The 20519-nt window shown below is 36.2% G+C and overlaps 2 protein-coding genes across 3 annotated transcripts; one reads left to right on the top strand and one right to left on the bottom strand.

Moving 5' to 3' along the window:
- Window positions 1–1990: 1990 nt before the first annotated feature.
- LOC111016180 (glycosyl transferase family 1 protein) lies at window positions 1991–13436 on the top strand. The gene is made up of 14 exons (XM_022291476.2): window positions 1991–2815; window positions 2985–3071; window positions 3555–3664; window positions 3783–3833; window positions 6829–7000; window positions 7379–7693; window positions 7768–7971; window positions 10225–10710; window positions 10798–11007; window positions 11475–11663; window positions 12056–12219; window positions 12326–12478; window positions 12570–12648; window positions 12767–13436. Exons 1-14 carry the CDS (start codon window positions 2375–2377, stop codon window positions 13220–13222), a joined length of 3117 nt encoding a protein of 1038 aa, XP_022147168.1. The 5' UTR covers window positions 1991–2374; the 3' UTR covers window positions 13223–13436.
- Window positions 13437–15514: 2078 nt separating this feature from the next.
- On the bottom strand, window positions 15515–20158 carry BAG6 (BCL-2-associated athanogene 6). 2 transcript variants are annotated; one of them, XM_022291508.2, is made up of 3 exons: window positions 19876–20158; window positions 17574–19376; window positions 15515–17125 (listed from the first exon to the last, which is right to left on the bottom strand). In XM_022291508.2, the coding sequence occupies exons 2-3, from the start codon at window positions 19338–19340 to the stop codon at window positions 15659–15661; spliced, it is 3234 nt and encodes a 1077-aa protein (XP_022147200.1). In that variant the 5' UTR covers window positions 19341–19376; window positions 19876–20158; the 3' UTR covers window positions 15515–15658. The 2 variants fall into 2 exon arrangements, with proteins under 2 accessions (XP_022147200.1, XP_022147198.1); XM_022291506.2 differs by having other exon boundaries at window positions 15515–17188; window positions 19876–20157.
- Window positions 20159–20519: the final 361 nt, after the last annotated feature.

Below are 20519 nucleotides of genomic sequence, written 5' to 3'. Positions count from 1 at the left end.
CTTAGACATAAGAAGATGGCGAAGTAAAACCGAAGAAAATTTATGAGAGCCGCCTGGCGCCTAGTTGGAAAAAGTTTGTGTATTGTTAGCTAATTTGAAGTAACTGGGCTGAGTTTATTGCATTGAGTTTTTAAATATCAAAACCAACATTATCCTTATTATTTGTCACCCCGAATTCAATTACAAAGTCTCCGATCATTAACATTTCCTATAAAAAGACTTCATTTGTCCCTGAGGATCGATACTCGGAATACTCGTTCCGTTTTTACTACTTGTGACGGGTGTACACTTGCGCTCTCATTTATTTTGAATTCAAAATACCCAAACACCTAGCCAATGTGAGACTTTGTTTGCAATCACCTTACAAACTCAACAGAAATATGAGTAAAACTTAGTTTACAAAACGTGGTGATGCGCCTAGGGAGTTACAAGTTATTTTTCAAAGCTAAGATAGTAGCAGGGGGTTAGTTCCATTATTCTATTTTCCTTGTGTTTTAAGTATTGTTTCCAAAACAATCTCGACTAGTTTTGTCTTAAAATTGGTTGCTCATTCAAACGATTTACAAATTTATTTGAAAAGTAAACTAGTCTTTGTAAAGATGAACTTAAATACTTCCAATTATTATTTATAACAATGTACACTTACGCTTTGACCCTTGAACTGTTAAAGCTGAGACATAACAATTAACTAAAAATGATATTTTGAGAAAACTTGCCATAGATTGAATGAAAATATAAAATTAGAATAATAAAAAAGATGTTGCTTGTAAGAAACCAATATGATTAAGGGCATTTTGGGTAACAAAAATGAATTTAGTTAGATGTAACTTTCAATTACAATCTTTTCCCCAATTCACATTAATAATGAGTTTCTCTTTCAAATTATGTTCAATTTAGTGGCAAAACTAATTTTTTTTTTACTAACCTTTTCTTTTGGTTACACTTATATAAAACTTTTTTTTTCTTTTATAAACTTTGATGAATTTGGGAAGGTCTACGGTTAATTGATCTAATTGTTTTTTGTTTTTTAATTGACATTATTGAAGAAATTTATATGGTGTATATTTGAATTATATCACCGAAATTAAATGTTATAGAATCAGGTGGTTATTTCGTCAAAATGTGAGTATGCTGACCTGGACACTTACATATATTAAGTAAATTTTTTTTGTTTTTAGTAGTTATTGTTATTTACGTTAAATGTGTCTTTTTTTTCTTTAAGGAGTTGACCATGAATGATTAATAAAATTGCCTCTTGAGTTCTCAATTCCTTGATTTGAGGAGATTCGAATTCACAACCTCTTGGTTGGAGGTAGATGTCAATTACCGTTGAACTATACTTGCTTTGACTTTCAATTCATTGATTGAAGACTTGTATCAATTACTACTGAATTAGGTTCATCGTGATATTGATATTAAAAGTTTTCATTAACCATTTGAACAAAGAATTTGAAACACAATAGGCTGTTGTCACGACCAAATTACTATCTAAAAAATATATGGATGAAAATTGAAAAAAAGATATTAGATATCCAATATATGAATTAAATTTACCAAACTCATCAACTTAAATTTTGAGTTGAATGATCGTTTATTCATATTTATGGAATCAGAACGGGAGGTTTGAATTAAATTTACCATATCCATCAACTTAAATGAGTTGGAGGATCGTTTATTCATCCTTAACAAAAAAAGAAAAGAAAATAACACAAATAAACCAATGAATCTGAAAACTAATATAGACATGAGTAAAAAATTAATCAAACTAAAATTATATTAAGCTATGAAATGAAGAATATTCTCATCCTTTAATCACACAGATTACATTATACTTGACGTATGTTGATCTCTCGCAGCGGCACACGACCCAAATGAGCAGTAAAGCAAGAATCTTTGAAAAATTTCAGAATTCAGAGCGTTACTTCAAAATTGATTTCAATTGATTTAATTTTACGTAATCACACTTAAGGAAGGAGCCCCCCCTTTATATTCGGCCAAAATCATCGTTGCCAGTAAAATCTATGAAAATCTTTGATTTCTTAGACCCTTTTGGAGTTGAATTTGACGCATTTCAATTCTCCACGTCAACAACTTTCTCAAACCTCATTCTCTGAGTTGAACAATTTCTCTTTAATTTCTTCTCTCTTTGTTTACTCAACTCACAAGCATCCCCCGTCAATTTTTTTGGTGTTTGCTCTGAATTTTACTGCTTGTACTGCCCCAAATCTGTCGCAATTCAATAAGGCGATTGTCGGCGTTTTTGGGGTCATTTTGGTTTTGATTCTGAATCTTTAAGTGATGTTTTTACTTGACACCCATTCGGTATTTTGAGGAGTTGAGGCGTTTTGCTTCACTGAAATTGGATGGGAAGCAAATGGGTTCTCTGGAAAATGGATTTCCATTGAAGAGAGACCCTCTTCTTCGTTCTTCATCCGCTAGCAGGGGGGAGAGGCACCCATTTTTACAGAGACCCAGATCGAGATTTTCACGGTTTTTGCTTTTCCAGAAGATTGATTACTTGCAATGGATTTGTACTGTGGTTGTGTTCCTTTTCTTTGTGGTTTTTTTTCAAATGTTTTTGCCTGGATCAATCATGGAGAAGGAGAAGTCTGAGATTGCTGTGAAGGATGTGGAGAGAAGTTTAGGGGATTTGAAGTTCTTGCAGGAGCTCGGGATGCTGGAATTTGGGGAGGGTATTCGATTTGAGCCCTCGAAGCTTCTGGATAAGTTTCAGAAAGAAGCAAGAGAAGGGGATTTTTCATCTTTCAATAGGACTAGAAATCGTTTTGGGTATAGGAAACCTCAGCTCGCACTGGTGAGTTTGCTTGGAATTGGTTCAAATCTTTGAACTCTCTGCCATTGAAGTTCTAATTTAGTTTTTAAGTTCTTCCACGGATTGTGAATTCCTTTTCTTAATTCAGTGTCTTTTGTAGATTTGACAGTATTTATGAATAACTATTTTTAATGTCATTTTCTCCTTAAAGGTATTTTCAGATCTGTTGGTTGATTCTTATCAAGTGCTGATGGTAACCATTGCATCTGCGCTGCAGGAGATAGGATATGTGTTTCAGGTAATTAATTTTTTTAGAATATCTTAATGCAAGAGTCCTTACATAATTGCCTTCATTAACCTCAACTTATATTATATAGCTATTTTTCTGGGGATATTTGATGGAAGGTGTTAGCATGCTGTTTTTGGGAATTTCCTATCTCAAATATCTTGTTGCAGCTGATACCGTTCTTACACCTTCAGAAACCTTCCCGTAACCGGTTATATCTGTAGTTTTGTCACTCTACTTATACTTGGAAGAATAATAAATAAGAAAAGTAATTGGTTTCTTGTATTTTTTTGAGGCAAGGGGTTTTCAATTTGATCATCGTTATTTTTTGATTCCCCCTTAATAACTGTCTCGAAATAACCGATTCCCAGTATAAATAGACGTTTAGAATTAAGTTCGTCAGCTTAAACTTGCCTTATTTATTTTACATGCTGTCTATGATGGAGAATCATTGCACCAGCATGTGATTCAATGTCTGAATCGTTTGGTCTACAGGTTTATTCTCTCCAGAGTGGGCCAGTGAGTGATGTTTGGAGACGAATGGGAGTCCCAGTTACTCTAATTCAAACTTGTGATGAGACTGAGGTCATGGTTGATTGGCTAAAGTATGTTGATGCTACTTATCTCAGCATTTCGATCTACTGACATTTATCTCTACAGCATTCTATTAAATAAATTATGTATTGTTTCTATTTTCTAATTTATTTATGATGTTTTTTCCAGCTATGATGGCATACTTATGCACTCTCTTGAGGTGAAAGATGTCTTTTCTTGGTAAGAATGAGAATAGGCATTTTGATTATCATGAAAATGGAACTTATAGTACACTACTGCATAAAATATTGGGGTGATGTTGCCATTGCTTTATTAGAATTTCAATGAGTTACATTCAGTAAGATGGTTGTTCTATGAGATGAGTTTTGGTTTCATAACTGGGTAAAAAGTCCCATAGTCTTCTGTCTATTTGTGCATAGTTTTCTTGTTGGATTAACCGTTTTAATATTTTACAATCACTTGTTTGGTTCATACTTCTAAGCTATTTTTGGTCTCTAGAGTTCATAGGAGGAGTTTCGGAGTTTTGCTTGTAATAATGCCTCTCTTTCATTTCATACTTCTCTAAATTTTTTGTATTTATGTTTTTTTCTTGATCACCAACAGTTGGAGTCCTCCATTATTAAATTTCAGACAACAGCAAAGAAACAGACTTAAAGTAAAATGACCTTTGGTCCTTTACCACAAAAATTAGGATCCAACACAAGGATCCAACACAGCTTCCTTCATCATAGCATGTGAGCTTGAGCCTTGAATGAACCATACAGATACCTAAATCCTGCCAAATGCAACTACATACCTTTAGAAGCATAAGGGTATAACAACAGGCATGTGATTCAAAAATTTTGAAGCACAGCTACACCAAATACACCAATTAGGCCAAGGACAAAAGTTGAAGCTATCTAAATAAAGTCAACTGTGCTAATCCTTCCAAGCGTAATCAACCAACTAAGGTTTGAAATTTCTTTGGGACCTTCAGCTTCAATAGGTTTGGAGAAGAAAGAGATGGAAGAGGAGCGAGAAACCAAATGACGATACAACAATTAGTAGCCAACTTGATGATCTATCTTTCATGAAAGGCTCAACAAACTGGATATTGATGGAGGAGGATATGTCCATCAAAGATATAAGTGAACCTTTGGACTCTATTATGAGGCACCCCATTTTCTAGTGCTGTATTCTTTGCAGGAGAGCAGTTGAGGATCTTGATCACCACTTTTGGACTTGCCAATTTGCTACGACGGTGTGGGATTGTCTATTTAAGACTTTTGGGGTTCATCTTGCTCGGGTCAGAGAGTGTAGTTTGATGTTGGAGGAGACTCTTCATTTTCGTCTGTTCAGAGATAAGGGCTGGTTATTGTTGCAAGCAGATTTCTTTGCTGTTCTTTGGGTTTGTGGTTTTGAAGGGAACAACCTGATTTTTGGGAGTAGAGGGCTAGAGAGATTGAGGGAGGAGGTGTGGGACCTTGTTCAGTTCCAGTTCCATGTCTCCCAGGCCTCAGTGTCTGAAGTTTTTTGTAATGACTCCTTAGGTTTGATCGATCTTGCTTGATTGAAGCTTTTTTTTTTAGTTTGACTCCTTTTACTGGGTCGGTTTTTTGTATGCCCTTCGTTCTTTCATTTTTCTCACGAAAGCTCGGCTTTTCATAAAAAAAAAAGAAGTTGAAAAGTTGCAACTGGAGAGGTACCAAGGATCCACCCAAAACGCATATTACCATACCCAATAGGATATCTAACAAAAGGCACAAAAGTAGGATAAAATTGAGAGGTCGTCTTTCAAGGATTCCTAAAGGTGCCCAAATAACCTGGTTTTGAATCCCAACCATTGGAGTGCATCCAATATTTGCTATGACTTGACACCATGATGCTTCATTCTCCAAGGGAATCACCATGATTATTTAGACGGGAGAGCAGCGTGTTTCTATAACCCAAGTTCCCAATCCCTAAGCCTCATTCCTCACACGTTTTAGAAACAATTCCCAATTTGACTAAATATGAGTCCCTTTCCAGTTCCTACAAGTTCCTCATAATCCTTTCTCTCTTCTTTACAACTTTTAGATCTTATTTATTTATTTTCTGAAATTAAACAAAACGTTTCATTGAGTAAGTGAAAAGTTACCAGTTTAATCATACAGTATAAAGGAGTATAAAGGACTCGACTAAAGAGACTTCCGTCTTCTAAGAAAATACAGGCAAACGACCCACCCTTAAACTAGGAACGCTGAGACCCCTCTCTCAAGAATGTCAATACTTGTTATTTTAGTCACAATTCTAACTCATAAAGGATTTTAGCATAAACCAATTTCTAAGGAAGATTAGTTGCAAAAATTTTTAGTGGGAGACCATGAAGAAGTTTGATGTTTGATAAGATCACTATTTTCCTCACAAATTTTGGAATTTTGGAGAGAGAAAAATAAAGAATAATCTCACTCTACAGATATTGATTCAGTGTGAGCTTACCTCCTTGAGAGAAATAGGCTAGTTGCAAAAATTTTTAGTGGGAGACCATGAAGTCTGATGTTTGATAACATCAATATTTTCCTCACAAATCTTGGAATTTTGAAGAGAGAAAAATAAAGAATAATCTCACTCTACAGATATTGATTCAGTGCGAGCTTACCTCCTTGAGATAAATACGTGGAAAGTTGTATTCAAACTTATTTATCATTGGATAGCAATGATGTTCTAGGATTTTGATTGAAAGGCATAGCAAAAGGCCTCTGTTTTCCTTTTATTAGTTTTACTTTTGACGGAGTTTGTATCTTTGAACAATTTTTTTCCTTTTCATCCATCAATGAAAAGTTCATATCTTGTTCGAAAAAATCAAAAGAGAGTATTCACATCTAGCTGAACTACTGACATGGACTATTTTAAATTAACTTTGAAATAGGGGGTTAAAATGTCACTTTCTGGAACACTCTTTTTGAAATGAAAAGACAAAATAATACCTTTCCTAAGGACTATCAAGTTATTTTGTCAATTTTAAAAATGTAAACAAGATTTCTTTCATTTGCTTGATTTTTATGGTATGGTTTACTTTTCCCTTCTATTTTATTTTCTTTATTCACTTTTTTTGCAGTTAAACTTGTGTTATCATATTCCAATAATTGCCTGTATATGCCCATTATCTATCCATCTTATCTTGGACTAATAGTGAACTCATGGCAATATGCTGAACTCTATTATTTAGTTCAATGAATGATGTTGCTTGTTACAGCTTTTTGCAGGAACCTTTCAAATCCTTGCCACTCATCTGGACCATCCATGAAGAAACCCTTGCCTTACGCTCTCAAAACTATACTTCACTTGGGCTATTTGATCTTTTAAATGATTGGAAGAGAGTATTCAACCATTCAGCTGTTGTTGTCTTTCCCAATTATGTCATGCCGGTAATGGTTCTCTTAACAACTGATTAATATGAGATTAAACACAGGGACGAACGAATAAATCAACCTTGATAATTATAATGAGGAAGAAAACAGCCAGTTAATGTTTCTGTCAAGTTAAAAACATGCAATTTTTGTAAGTTTATAACTATTTCTTTTACAAGTTCTCTCTCAGTAAGAGTTTTATGTTGGATTAATATTATCTGCAGTGGAAATTTTATGTTTTAGAATTTTGCACCATTCATTAAAAAGAAATTTTCCGAATATCTTGTTCTTGTTACTTTTGTATCATTTCAACAACTGTCCTACATTGTGGACCTGTGATGTAACGAAGTTGTCACTTCTTATTAATTTGTTTTATTATTTCTAAAATCTCCACAGATGATCTACTCTGCATTTGATTCTGGGAATTTCTTTGTGATTCCGGGTTTTCCTGCTGAAGCATTGGAAACAGAAATTGCTGTCGCCTCAGAAGATAATCTGCGTGCAAAAATGGGCTATGAAAATGATGATTTAGTTATTGCAATTGTTGGAAGCCAATTTTTATATGGGGGCATGTGGCTGGAACAAGCCATGATTTTGCAGGCCATGTTGCCTCTACTTCGTGAGTTTTCTTTGGATGAACATTCCAATTCTCATCTCAAGATATTTGTTCTAAGTGGGGTTTCAACTAGCAACTACACCATGGCTGTTGAGGTGCATGTCTGCTTTGATTTACTTCTCTCTTTAACAAATTTTTAGCTTTTATTGAGTCATCTGGTTTCTCTTAGGCCATTGCTCAGAGACTGAAGTATCCGAGGAGTGTTGTGAAGCACGTTCCAGTTGATACAGATTCAGACGTTGCTTTAAGTATGGCTGATCTTGTGATATATGGGTCTTTCCTGGAAGAGCAATCTTTCCCTCAGATTTTGGTAAAAGCCATGGGCATGGGGAAACCAATCATCGCCCCAGATCTCTCCATTATTCGGAAACACGTATGTTTCTAATTTCTTATCTTCCTACTCTCAGGCAGCATGTTATAGACAGGATAATTTTTTCGTATTCCCAACAGTTCATGCCATGTCATACATTTCTTCTCGGACATCGTTTCCTTACAATAAATAAGAATCAAGATACAAAATAAAGGGAAGGCCGGATACTTACTGACAAAGCCAAAGTCAAAGGAGATTCAAAACAAGGTCCTGAATTACAATTTTTGTTGGTAAGAATGGTGTAATTACAAAAATATGAGGCACTCTTAAAGGACTGAAAAAAATCAGGAGTTCCATTAAATGTTAAAATTATTTCGTTCTCTAAGAAATGAAGCACTGAACCAAGAAATGAAGCTTAGACCAAGGAAGAGCATGGTAGATTTTTATCTCTTTGAAAAGCAGCCATCCACAAGCTTCCAGGGGCAGCTTTGTTGGCCAGAGTTGGGATCTCTTGGTCATACTATCTTAGAGGTCTCAAATTTGAACCTTCAGCTTAATACCAAAGCATTTTTGTCTCTTGAGTCCAAGCCTTGGGCTAGGCGCATATGCCCCCCAAGTCAAGGGGAGAAAAGTTGCGACTTCCAATTATTGGGAAAGAAAAAAAGCCATCCACAATAGTCCATGAGCCAAGTTTGAGGGAAGAATTTATATTTTTTCCTGGGTATTCTCCTTCCCAAAAAACTTTGCAAAAATCTATTGGGACAACCTGATCTTTTGACGAGAGATCAGAAAAGAGGAATTTTGCAAGAAAAATTGGCTTGTGAGATCCAATCTCTTAACTGTCTTCTGGCATATGCTTCTGAAGGGGTCAAACCTTCCTGGAGATAGAGTCAATCCCAACCACTCTTCCACCACCCATAATCGAGGTTTCATCTTAAAAGCAAGTTTTATCCTTCAGGGTTTAGCGATCTATGGAGTAGATGATTTGTTAACAATTATAGCATAGAGACTAGGCAGAGCTAGAGCAATGACAATTCCACAATATGTTTTAAATTTTACCATTTGTTTAGATCTGGTGAATTTACATAAATCACTATCTATGAATATGATAGATGTAAACATCCATTTAAAATTGCATATCTTAAAGATTCAACAATATTTGTATAGATGTACATATCCGTTTAAAATTGCATATCTTAAAGATTCAGCAATATTTGTTGTGTGTATGAACGTAGTTTTGTAATAAGTTACCATAATTGGTAAACCAGTTTTTGAACCTAATATACACATAAATTAATAGAGAAGATGCCTACTACCTATGTGACTACTAAAATAATCTAAGAAATTCATTTAAAAAATTCTTAATATATTGATCCTTAAGTTTAAAAGTTGGATATTGATGTCTTGAGGATGTGATGTATTATCACTTAGAGAAGGTAAAATGTATTTTACCTGTTTTCCCTCCCTTTCGTAATTTAATGTTTATAGTCTCATGCTCTCTTTATGTGCATGAATTGATACTTGTTTATTGTCTTTCATTCAAGATTCTACGTTCTTGCTTATACAGCATATTTTTTGGTTTCTTGTTTGACCTACCCACTCTCCTTCCAATTATCTCAAGGATATGTAGCATCACTGTTTTTTATTCTTGGTGGCATTGTCTCTCGGCCTTTTTTATTTAATCAGCACTGCTGCTGGTTCTCCCTTAGCTCATTGTTCGAGTTATAATGATACATATTTAACTTAAGGAATAGAGTCTCCTGCAAAGAGGTCCTATCAATCTTCTTCTTTTTTCTCCCTCTTTTATCTTTTTTTTTATTTTTTTTTATTTTTCCTTTTCTGTTTAGGTTTTCTTAGGATGTGTTTGTTCTTTGAGTAACTTTTTCCTTCCAAATTTGTGCAATATATTATTATTTGGACTACTTCGTACAGAAACATTTTAAAATGTGAGCACCAATCTTCGTACAGAAGCATCGACTAGGGGCTTTTAGCAGGTGCAAACATCATGGTTCTGAATTTATTCACTCGGTTAATTTCTTTGGTTTTTTTGGAATGTAGCTGGAAAGGAACACAAGGTACTTTGGAATGTGGCTTAGTTTGACGCCTTTGTGTTTCTACCAATAAAATTGCATAGGGATATTTGCTATTTTTGATTACCAACAATTGGAGTACCTTGTACATTTTTCCTTCATTGGCACTTTATTAAGTTGATTGAAATTTTTTCTGTGGCCTGTACTTCCATGTTACTAAAGAAAAAACATTTATCATACATTCAATTCTGGACAAGCTACTGACTGAACTGGCAATAACAAATAGGTTGATGACAGGGTAAATGGCTATTTGTTCCCCAAGGGGAATTTCAATGTACTTTCTCAAATTGTTTTGGAAGTGATCTCGAAAGGGAGGTTATCGCCACTAGCTCGCAATATTGCTTCAATAGGAAGAGGCACTGTGAAAAATCTGATGGTTTCAGAAACTGTGGAGGGATTTGCCTCACTACTTGGCGCGGTTCTTAAGCTTCCATCAGAAGCTGCACCAGCTAAGGCAGTTGTAGAAATCCCTTCCAGACTGAAAGAAAAATGGCAGTGGCAGTTATTTGAAGGGGTATCGAATTTCACATTCCTCAGTAGAAACGGAAAAAGTTCTGCGATTTTAGATAGATTTGAAAAGCAGTGGAACCATACTCAAAAAGGGAGGCCTGGTAGTCCTATTGCTTCTGATGAGTCATTTGTATATGATATATGGGAGGAGGAAAAACACACTGTGATGGCTAATATCAAAAGAAGAAGAGAGGAAGAAGAGGTAAGATTATAAGCAAACATGATAGTTTGTGTTTAGTTGGTTGTTATTTTCTTTCTTCTAATCATCATTTTTACTTGAATTTGACAGATAAAAGATAGAACTGATCAACCTCATAGCACATGGGAGGATGTATATAGAAGCGCCAAGAGAGCTGATAGATCTAAGAATGATTTGCACGAGAGGGATGAAGGGGAACTTGAAAGGACTGGACAGCCATTGTGCATTTATGAACCTTACTTTGGGGAAGGAGTTTGGCCTTTCCTGCACCGTACTTCTCTTTATCGTGGAATTGGGCTGGTGGGTTGCCAGAAAATTTTCTCACTGTTTTGTTTTCCATGTGCGAATGTGAGAATGAAAATTTAAATATCATATAGCAACCATCTGCTTCGCTGCATTGTACAATGACTTGAATAGTTTTCTTCTAACTTCTATGGTATTCAGAGATATATTTTTGCGACTTATGCTTGATTTTATGGTTCTTGTCTAAAATAAAGTGGCTTCTTATTGTAAGTTCGTTGTGGATACTTAACTAATTTAGATAATTTAGAATTCGTAAGTGTCAGGTATTTTTTTTGCATATAGTCTCTGAATTTAAGGTTTCTTGCAAGTGCTGGATTTAACGTTTTGGAATAATATATAATCGTCCCCTTAGTTTTTCCTGCTTTTTGGGTTTCTCCTTCAATGAAATGTTTCTTTCACCAAATAATTGAACAAGCTGTTATATTTACCATCTTGACGTGGATGTTTGAATGTAATTTTTGCAGTCCAGTAAAGGCAGGAGACCCGGGGTAGATGATGTCGATGCACCTTCACGGCTTCCACTTCTCAGTAACCCTTACTACCGAAATGTACTCAGTGAATATGGAGCCTTCTTCGCAATTGCTAACCGGGTCGATCGGATACACAAGAATGCCTGGATTGGTTTTCAATCTTGGAGAGCAACTGCAAGGAATGTATGTGACATCTCTCCATCCATGTTTCTTCTTAAGTTCTGTTTCTTGAAATCACTTTTGCATGTGTAATTCTCTTCTCCAACGGAAAATAAGAAGTAAATCACTTGAACTTGAAGCAATTCGTAGGATCTGTACCCCTATCAATTATGTTTTTAGCCAATGAATATCTTTGGAAGTTGGAGAGCTAGGCTGCTGTGGCATAATCTTTAGATTATTTTGCACAGAAGAAGTGGAACACTTAGACTGTTCAATAAGAGATTACACAACTATATTTGTATACCTCCTAATGTCGTTTCAGTCTGAGGGTGGGGCACGGGAATTCCCGTTCCTTGCAATCATTTCCAAAAGCAACACGCTTTTTTTTTTCCTAACCGATGTGCATGATCGAACAGGTATCATTGTCAAAAGCTGCAGAAAGTGCATTATTAGAAGCAATTCAAGCACGAAGGCATGGGGATGCTCTCTACTTTTGGGTGCGCATGGACTCGGATCCGAGAAACCCATTACAGCTTGATTTTTGGTCATTTTGTGATTCCATAAATGCTGGAAATTGCAAGTAAGACCTGGAAGATTCATGAACTAATTTCTGTACAGAATCATCTGCAGTCTCTCCATTCACCCTTCTGTTATCAATTCTTTATCTATGCCCTTTTTGTTTATAGGTTTGCGTTCTCCGAGACGTTGAAGCAGATGTACGGTGTAAGAAGTAGTCAGGAATTTTTACCGCCCATGCCTTCGGACGGTCGTACATGGTCCGTGATGCAGAGCTGGGCTCTGCCAACCAGATCTTTTTTAGAATTTGTCATGTTTTCAAGGTCTGCAAGATCTTTCTCATATCTTTGTGACACTGTTGTTCAAAAGTTCATTCATTGGTTAACTGTTGTCGATAATTTTCCGTATCTGCAGAATGTTTATCGATGCACTAGATGCGCAAATGTACGATGAACACCATTCGCGTGGACGATGTTATTTGAGTTTGTCCAAAGTAACTCCCCTCTGCGTTTTAGTTTCTCTGATACAAACATGGAATCATGAGCATATCGAGCACCCACCATCAGTTTACACATTCGCAATTGCTGAAGTTGAATCGTACTTTTTTACAGGACAAACACTGTTACTCCAGGCTACTCGAGCTGCTTGTAAATGTTTGGGCATATCACAGTGCGAGGCGGATTGTGTACGTGAACCCCGAGACTGGCGCAATGCAAGAACAACACAAGTTCGAGATCCGGAGAGGCCAAATGTGGATCAAATGGTTTTCGTATGCCACGATAAAGGGCATGGACGAGGACTTAGGAGAGGAAGCAGATGCCGATCACCCCACAAGACGGTGGCTGTGGCCATCAACAGGGGAGGTCTTTTGGCAAGGCGTATACGAGAGAGAGAAGGATTTACGGTATCGACAGAAAGAGAACAGAAAGCAGAAGAGTAAGGCTAAACTAGACAGAATGAGACACAGAAGGCACCAAAAAGTGATAGGGAAGTATGTAAAGCCTCCACCAGAGATGGAAAATTCAACCACAACAATTGGTACAGAAACTACTTTGGAAACTAATTAACTTGATGCAAATTGGAGGGTTAGTCAGAATTAGAGCCTAATCTTAAATTCATTTCATTTTTAACATCTTTTTGTTTTCTTTTTTCTAGAAGGATGTGTATTTGGGGTTTTTTCCCCTTTTGTTTATTGTTTAAATATTGTTATTATTATGTAAAACTACATTCTTCTTGACTGGTGCCATTGTATGTATTATATCGTGCTATTTTTCATGTTAACTCCATTTTTATGGCAATTCACTTCTAACTGTAATATATATACTCTTTGAAAGTTGGTAAATTTCCAGTGTTTATTTTTGCATAATCCTGGTATGAGATTGGATAAATGCATGAACTTAATTAAAAAAATAGTCAATATTTCATTTATCTCAAGATTGTATAAATATCCAATATTTAATTAAAGAGAACCAAAAATAAATATCCAGATTTATTTTTTTTTAAAAAAAAAGAAAAAAACTGAAATTTCATGCTATACCGGATCGGGATAGTCCCGATCCAGATTATACATGTACTATCCCGATATTGGATTATACTTGTCAAAGGGCTAAGACTTCGGGTTGGAAGTATTTCGAAGATTAATGTTTTCAATGATCCTTGGCTTCCTAACGCCCAAGATCGACCCCCAACACACCCAATTTTTTTATTTATTTTGTTTCGATTTCTTCTTCTTTCTCCCTTTCCCGGGAAATTGACCCAAATGACCCAATTGAGTTTTCTTTTTGGTCAAATAACCCACCCCTCAAAAATGGTTTTTTCTAACCCTAAAACAACTTTTTCTGCATGTAAGTGGAAGTAAATTACATTGGTGCTCATTCCCTCTTCCACTTATCTATATTTGTTCTCGTTCTTCAATTTTCTCTCTTATTCTATTTTTCGGTTTCCATTTTCGTCAATTTGGTTCGATTTCTTGAATTTTTCGTTTTAAAAAAATGGAAAAGATATTCACAGTTGGAAAAAAATATGAGTCGACGGTATTTTGAGGCAAAGAGAGATTTACGAATGGGGATTGAAGTTGAAAGGGCATAAATATCGATTGAAATTTATTTGGGTTCATTGAAACTTTTTTTTTTCTTTTGAGGTAGGATTCGTTGAAATCATCTTATGAAAAAATGTTAGCAAGAAGAGAGGTTAGTTACTGACGAAGTGGTTTGTTTATGCATTGATTAGAAATGCAACTTTCTTTTCTTTTTTTTTTTTTTAAAGTGTACTATTTTCTCAAGAAGTCTACCGTCTTAATTGCTTTGATATTGGAATAAATTCTGCTGAAAACAGAAAAGAAACTAAGAAAATTCTCCCCTGAATTGATCTTTAAAATTAAAAAGTTAGATTTGTACTTAGAAAAATAAAGAACGTCGACATTAACTTATAATTTTCCATCTGCTGACATTTATCTCTAAAGCGATTTATGTAAATTACGCCAGAAATTACTGTAGATTTTTTTTTTTCAAGATGGTTCTATTTTTGGTTTATGAGGATTCAGAATTGGATACAAGTGGGTGAAAATAGAATTGTTTGCCAAAATTTATTGGGAGAGGTCAAATTTTGAACAAACTATAATTGAATCATCTATCGCATAAAATCTATTAATAATTATTATAATTAAAAAAAACACTAGACTATATAACAAGCCAATAATATTTTTATCTTTATCTCGTCTTATCAGAAGGAGTTTAGAGGTTTTTCCTTTGTCAAGGGACTCGTCCAAAATTGTACTCTTACTCTACAAAGATAATAGAGAGAAACACACTCTCAATGGCTGGGCGCCACTCTCTTCAACCGAAGGACCTATAATGATAGAGACAGAATTGTTATGGATGCCAAATAATTTTGCTATATTTATTAGTATACACCAACAATAAAATTTGATAAAGAAGAGAATTTTGTATAAATAAGAGAGTTTTGTAAGATATAAGTTAGATAGACATTTAATAAAGAGTTTGTCAATATATTTATTCTATGTTTATCACGAAAATAAAAGAGATTAAAATTAAAAAGATTAAAATTTTCCAAAAATTACAAGTCTAGTAAGAAGTTAAAATATGTTAGACTTTTACAAAAATTAGCTCAATTTGTCATTATTTTGAATTAGACTTTATTATTTTAATTTAAACTAACTTTTATTTTTTTAAGTCTCTAACTTTTATTTTTTTAAGTCTTCCTTGTTTTTCCATTTGGTTCTTTGATTTTCGATTTCGATACACTCGTTCCAACCATCCAACCGTTCCAATAAATTAAGAGATCGCAAGTTTAAATCCTTCTATGTATTAGTATTGTACTCATAAACATCACTAAAATCATTTACTATCGCTAAAATCACTTTCATTTAAAATATTAATATTTTTCGATGATACATGCTAAAACACGCCTTAAAAAAGGATTCCATCATCAGTAGATATTGGCTCATCAATCCAAGAACATCTTTACTTTGATTGCAGATCTTTTCAAGTCTTTATCCGACCATTCAACATAGGATGTTGTCTTGACACAGATTTCCCACATCCTCCCCTCAGTTTCCTCTTCTTCGCCAGCCTTTTTTCCAACTCTTTCACTCTTCCACTTAGTTTAGATATAATGGCTATCTGTTCTTTTCCAGCCTCCAGCAACTTCTCCACCATCTCCTTCATTTTCTCATTTTCTTCTACCAGCCTTTTGTCCATCTCTTCTGCCATTTTCTCACTTATGACCTCATTATGTATGTACGAGTTTAATAGTTCCTTTTGCAATTCTGCAGATTCCTCAGAGGGTTGTTTAGCCTGAAGTTGAACTTCTCCAACCATTTTCTCCTCCTCGTATGCTGTTTCCGACTCGGTTTCTGCAGATTTCTCAGAGGGTTGTTTAGCCTGATGTTGCACTTCTCCAACCATTTTCTCCTCCGTGTCTGCTGTTGCCAACTCAATTTTCATGTTCACGTCACCAGTGCAGTTTGATTGAGATTCATCAAATGCTCCGTTTCCATTTTCACATTTCGACTCATGACTCGAATCCTCCCCGTTCTGCTCAGCATCTGATACTTCTCTCGTTTCAATGTGCTCAAGCTTAGCAGCTTCAAAATTACTTGGATCATCATCCTCTCTCATTGGCACTTCCAAACCAGCAGCCAAATGATCTTCAGTTTGTCCATTTTCATCGGGTACAGAAATGGTTGCTTGACAATCATCAGTTTGTCCTTCCATGTCAATCTGAAGAATTTCATCAGTCACCATCTCCACATTCTGTTCCATCTCAGCCGTTGATTCAGCCTCTTCTGGCTTTTTATCTTCGAAGAGCGATGATGCAACTTTTTCACACTCTAATTGCTTGGAGCAGTTTTGAGAGGACAATTCAGAGGTATCTTCATTTTTAACTCCAGGTTCTCTTAGTTCTACAACTTGTTCTGCTTCACACGCCTTAGAGTTCTCATCATTTACATCTGCAGGGAAGGACAAGGCTCCTTCAAAGCAATCCATATTATGGATTTTGTGGAGAGGTTGAGCTTCATCAGACTCCCCCAACAAATTGTTGCTTTCATCTACCCCTTCGGAGAAGAGTTCACCAATTGCTACTACATCAACTTCGTCTTGCTCGTCCTCCTTTCTGTCATCAGGGGCTTCTACAGGGGACTTCGCACATTCAAAGTCAGCCATATGATCAATTCCACAGAGAGGTTGAGCTTCCTTCGATTCAAAGCCAGCCATATGATCAATACCACAGAGAGGTTGAACTTCCTTCGACTCTCCCAATACACTGTTGCTGTCATTTGCCCCCTCGGAGAAGATTTCGCCAATCGCTACTTCATCAGCTTCATCTTGCTCTTCCTCCTTCCTGTCATCATGGGTTTCTATATCAAATTGTTTAGCAGGTTTTTCTGTGGTGACTTCCTGTACTGCTTCTGTAGGCTTTGTAGTCATCGTCGTGCAGTCAAGTTTCTCCTGAAGGGATACAAGTTCTTTTGCCAATGATTTTCGGAACTCCCTCACAATTGGATGCACACCCTTTTGAGTGCAAAATTAAAGAAGATACCTTAGAATAGGCCTTCAAATCTACACTTCAGTTTCAACTTAACATGAAAGTAATTTATATGTGAATATATATATATTTGATACAGCATACAAAGGGAAATTTCAAATTTTAAATCTAAACACTTCGATCTCAAATCCTTTAACCTTAAACAAAAGAGAACTGCACAATGCCACATTTGAAAAATGCTTTTAAAATTGAAGCCAAATTTTGAAATTTAAAAAATGTTATAAAAACTAAAATATTAGCTAAGAATTCAAAATTGTTTTTAAGAGAAATGATAATGGTGAGAAAATAAGCATAATTTTTTATTAAACATTCTACCAAAGAAGAAATTATAGTTGTGCAGTTGATAAATACCTGTATGGTGTCAAGTTTTAGCAACAGTCTCATTATCATTTCTCCAGTAAACATTCTTTCTTTCTCATCTTGAGGAGCCAATTCCAGAGCTTTCACACGATTTTGAACCTCAATGATCTGTTGACGAATTTCAACAAGTTGCTTCATCTTTTTTACAAGTTCCCATTTCCTAACTTCATAACCGCGGTAGGCTGACTGGATGAGCAGGGCAGCTTCTATGTCTGTCATGTTCGGCTGTTCCTTTTTTCCTTCATCCGGCGCTAAGTCCTCTGAACTTACCTCCAACCCTTCATCAACAACCTTAGTAGATGTATCGGTATGGCTTATTCTTCCGTCTTCTTTATCTGTACTTTCTTCTCTTCCATCTTCTTTACCCGTACATTCCTCTGTTCCATCCTTGCAAATCTTGTCAAGAAACTTCTCCTCTGACTGCCTCGGTGAGCTTAGCTGCTCTCCAGTGCTAGTGATAATCTCCTCGTTCTCTTGATCATGGCTCTCATGGGTCCTCACTTCTACTGTCTTAATGATCTTCTCGCTACCATGCCCTGCTGTAGCATTATCGATCTTTGAATCCGATTCAGAATTATCTTTTGCAGCAATCGGAGTTAAAGAACTGGGGGACTTCGAACCGCCATTGCTGTTTTTCTTCTTTGGAAGAGGATCCACTCTGAGACAAACAGGGGGCAGTCTTGATTTCTTTGGCGAAGATGAAGACTGCCTTTTGACATTGTTTCGAGATGACTCCTTTTCCTCGTTGTCTTTCATTGTCGCAACTGGGATCGGGATGCATCTTCTTTCTCTAATTTCCTTGGTGTCTTCAGTCTTGTGATCCATATCCTTTTCAGGAATATTTCTCTGATTTATGGTCTTCAAAACTTCAGGACCCTCAATTGTAGAAGGCTCTGCAGTAGGTTTCATGGGAGCATCCATATTTTGAAAACTCTTTCTAGCGGGCATCCAAATAACAGGAAATGGGAGCTCATTTTTTCCATCCTCCTGTTGTTCATTCTGCACATTTTGTACCCCCATGCCTTCTCCGTCAGGCAACCACGACCCAAGGTGGCTCAGACCAGACAAAGGCCAGCCACTCCAGAACTTCAGACCCTTCTCAGTCGAATTAGAACCATGACGCTCTTTCTCCTGCTTCGCGGTTTCAGTTTCAGAAGGCTCTCTCTCTTTTTCCCTCCCCATATAATCAGGAGGAATCCACAAAATTGGGCATTGATTATCTCCTAATTGAACAGGAACTAGAGTCCCCTTCCTTTGAAAATCTGGTTTCTCTTCTTCAATTCTCACACATTTACCTTCGTTCTGGTTCTGGTTCTGGTTCTGGTTCTGCCCACACAAACTGTTAGGACAGCCACAGCAGTGATGATTCCTCATCATCATGTTCTTATCAAACTCAAACCTAGGCTGCTCTACATTATAATGTGGGGGAGGAACATATGGGACATAATACGGTTCGGGGCACGACGGGTACCCGCCATAGCATTGCATATGCTGATGCGGTGCAACGGGATGGTGTGGCGGTCTGAAACCATAACAGCCAGGGAAGAAGTTACCACCATTACAGCAGGAATAAACTGGCATTGGGTAGCCAGAATACCAAGTATTACGCCCAGAATCAGTTGGAGGCACATATGATCTAGTTGGATCCATCATCATGTAAGATGGGATATGTTCCATATTTGAATACTGATATGGATTGGAAGGCATTTGATTTTTCTGGAATGGATGCGAGTCCATGTACCTGTAAGCTGGAATCATTTTCTCTAGCTGATCTGAAATGCACTAACGATACTCCTGTCAAGAATATCATCAAACCACATTGTAAAAGATGGTTTGTGAAATTAGCCAAAATCTACAGATTAAAATCATCCTACTTAATTGTAAGAGCCAATGCCAGCAATATATCGTCCAATCGTCACTCACAAATCTTCAAAAGAAATGAAACTCAGCTAATTTACTAATTGAGGATATCAATTATATGATAACACATGTTCAAGTAAAATTGATCAAATCCAAAGTTGTTGGTCAAAATTTACATAAATTCAAGGGTGGAAATGAACTTTCTTCAGAAAACAACGAGAGAATAACTCAAGCACTTTTACCACAGATACAGGCTTGTACAGTATTATAATTATGATCCAAAATGCACAGTACGGCTTCATAAATTCCCAATTTCAATTCAGATCACTCAAAGACGCAATTTAGGTTCCCATATTTCGAATTGAACATAAAAAATATAGAATTCCGAAAACTTAATCATGAACTACTACAATACAACATCGTGAAAACTCACCTCGATTTGTCGAATTAAAAGTTAAACGAAACGGGAAGGAAAATCCACCAAATCGGTTCCAAATACAATCCAGACGACTTAGATCTCGGCTCGAAAACGGTCCACCAACCCAGAAAACAGAGACTCAAATTCCCGAACTCGCTTTTACGTCGATCAAAGTTGCTCGTCAATATCTGAGATGACGAATTTTGAGAAATGTGGGCCATTTTATACAGCGAAGAATTCGAACAAAATTTTCCGGCGTCTTCGAGATTCTTCTGGTAGTCTCTCGCCGGAAATGTCTGGAATATGAAATGCCACGTGTATGTATGTTATGTACGATGACGTGAGAAGTTAACCCCGTCGTACGCTCCCGCACATTTACGGAATTGCCAAAATAAAGAATTTAAAAAAGCGCAATTTTGTTAAATTACTTTTTTTTTTTGTTAAGACAAGTTACTCTTTTAGGCCGTGGTGTTTAATTTCTAAATAGTCATTTTTAAGGATATTCATTTTTCGAGTAGGTCCTGTACTCACGGAGACCCGTCTAAATGGAGTTGGGAAATCTCGTTTAAATTTGTCGTGAGATGGGCATGGGGTAAAATTTTCTTTGCCACCTAAATGGGTCCAAGTTCTTCGTTCTCTGTCCCGCATCATTTTTTTAA

The sequence above is a fragment of the Momordica charantia genome, assembly GCF_013281855.1.
Source record: "Momordica charantia cultivar OHB3-1 chromosome 7 unlocalized genomic scaffold, Mcharantia_2.0 BLBB01000007.1, whole genome shotgun sequence".
Taxonomy (NCBI): Eukaryota; Viridiplantae; Streptophyta; class Magnoliopsida; order Cucurbitales; family Cucurbitaceae; genus Momordica; species Momordica charantia.
This window is presented reverse-complemented; position numbering and strand designations above follow the sequence as displayed.

Coding starts and splice junctions, on each gene's coding strand:
- LOC111016180 (XM_022291476.2), top strand. CDS start 2,375: ATGGGTTCTCTGGAAAATGGATTTCCATTGAAGAGAGACCCTCTTCTT. Junction 3,072..3,554: donor AGATAGGATATGTGTTTCAG/GTAATTAATTTT, acceptor TTTGGTCTACAG/GTTTATTCTCTCCAGAGTGG. Junction 7,694..7,767: donor ACTACACCATGGCTGTTGAG/GTGCATGTCTGC, acceptor GGTTTCTCTTAG/GCCATTGCTCAGAGACTGAA.
- BAG6 (XM_022291506.2), bottom strand. CDS start 19,340: ATGATTCCAGCTTACAGGTACATGGACTCGCATCCATTCCAGAAAAAT. Junction 17,189..17,573: donor TAAAACTTGACACCATACAG/GTATTTATCAAC, acceptor TGCACTCAAAAG/GGTGTGCATCCAATTGTGAG.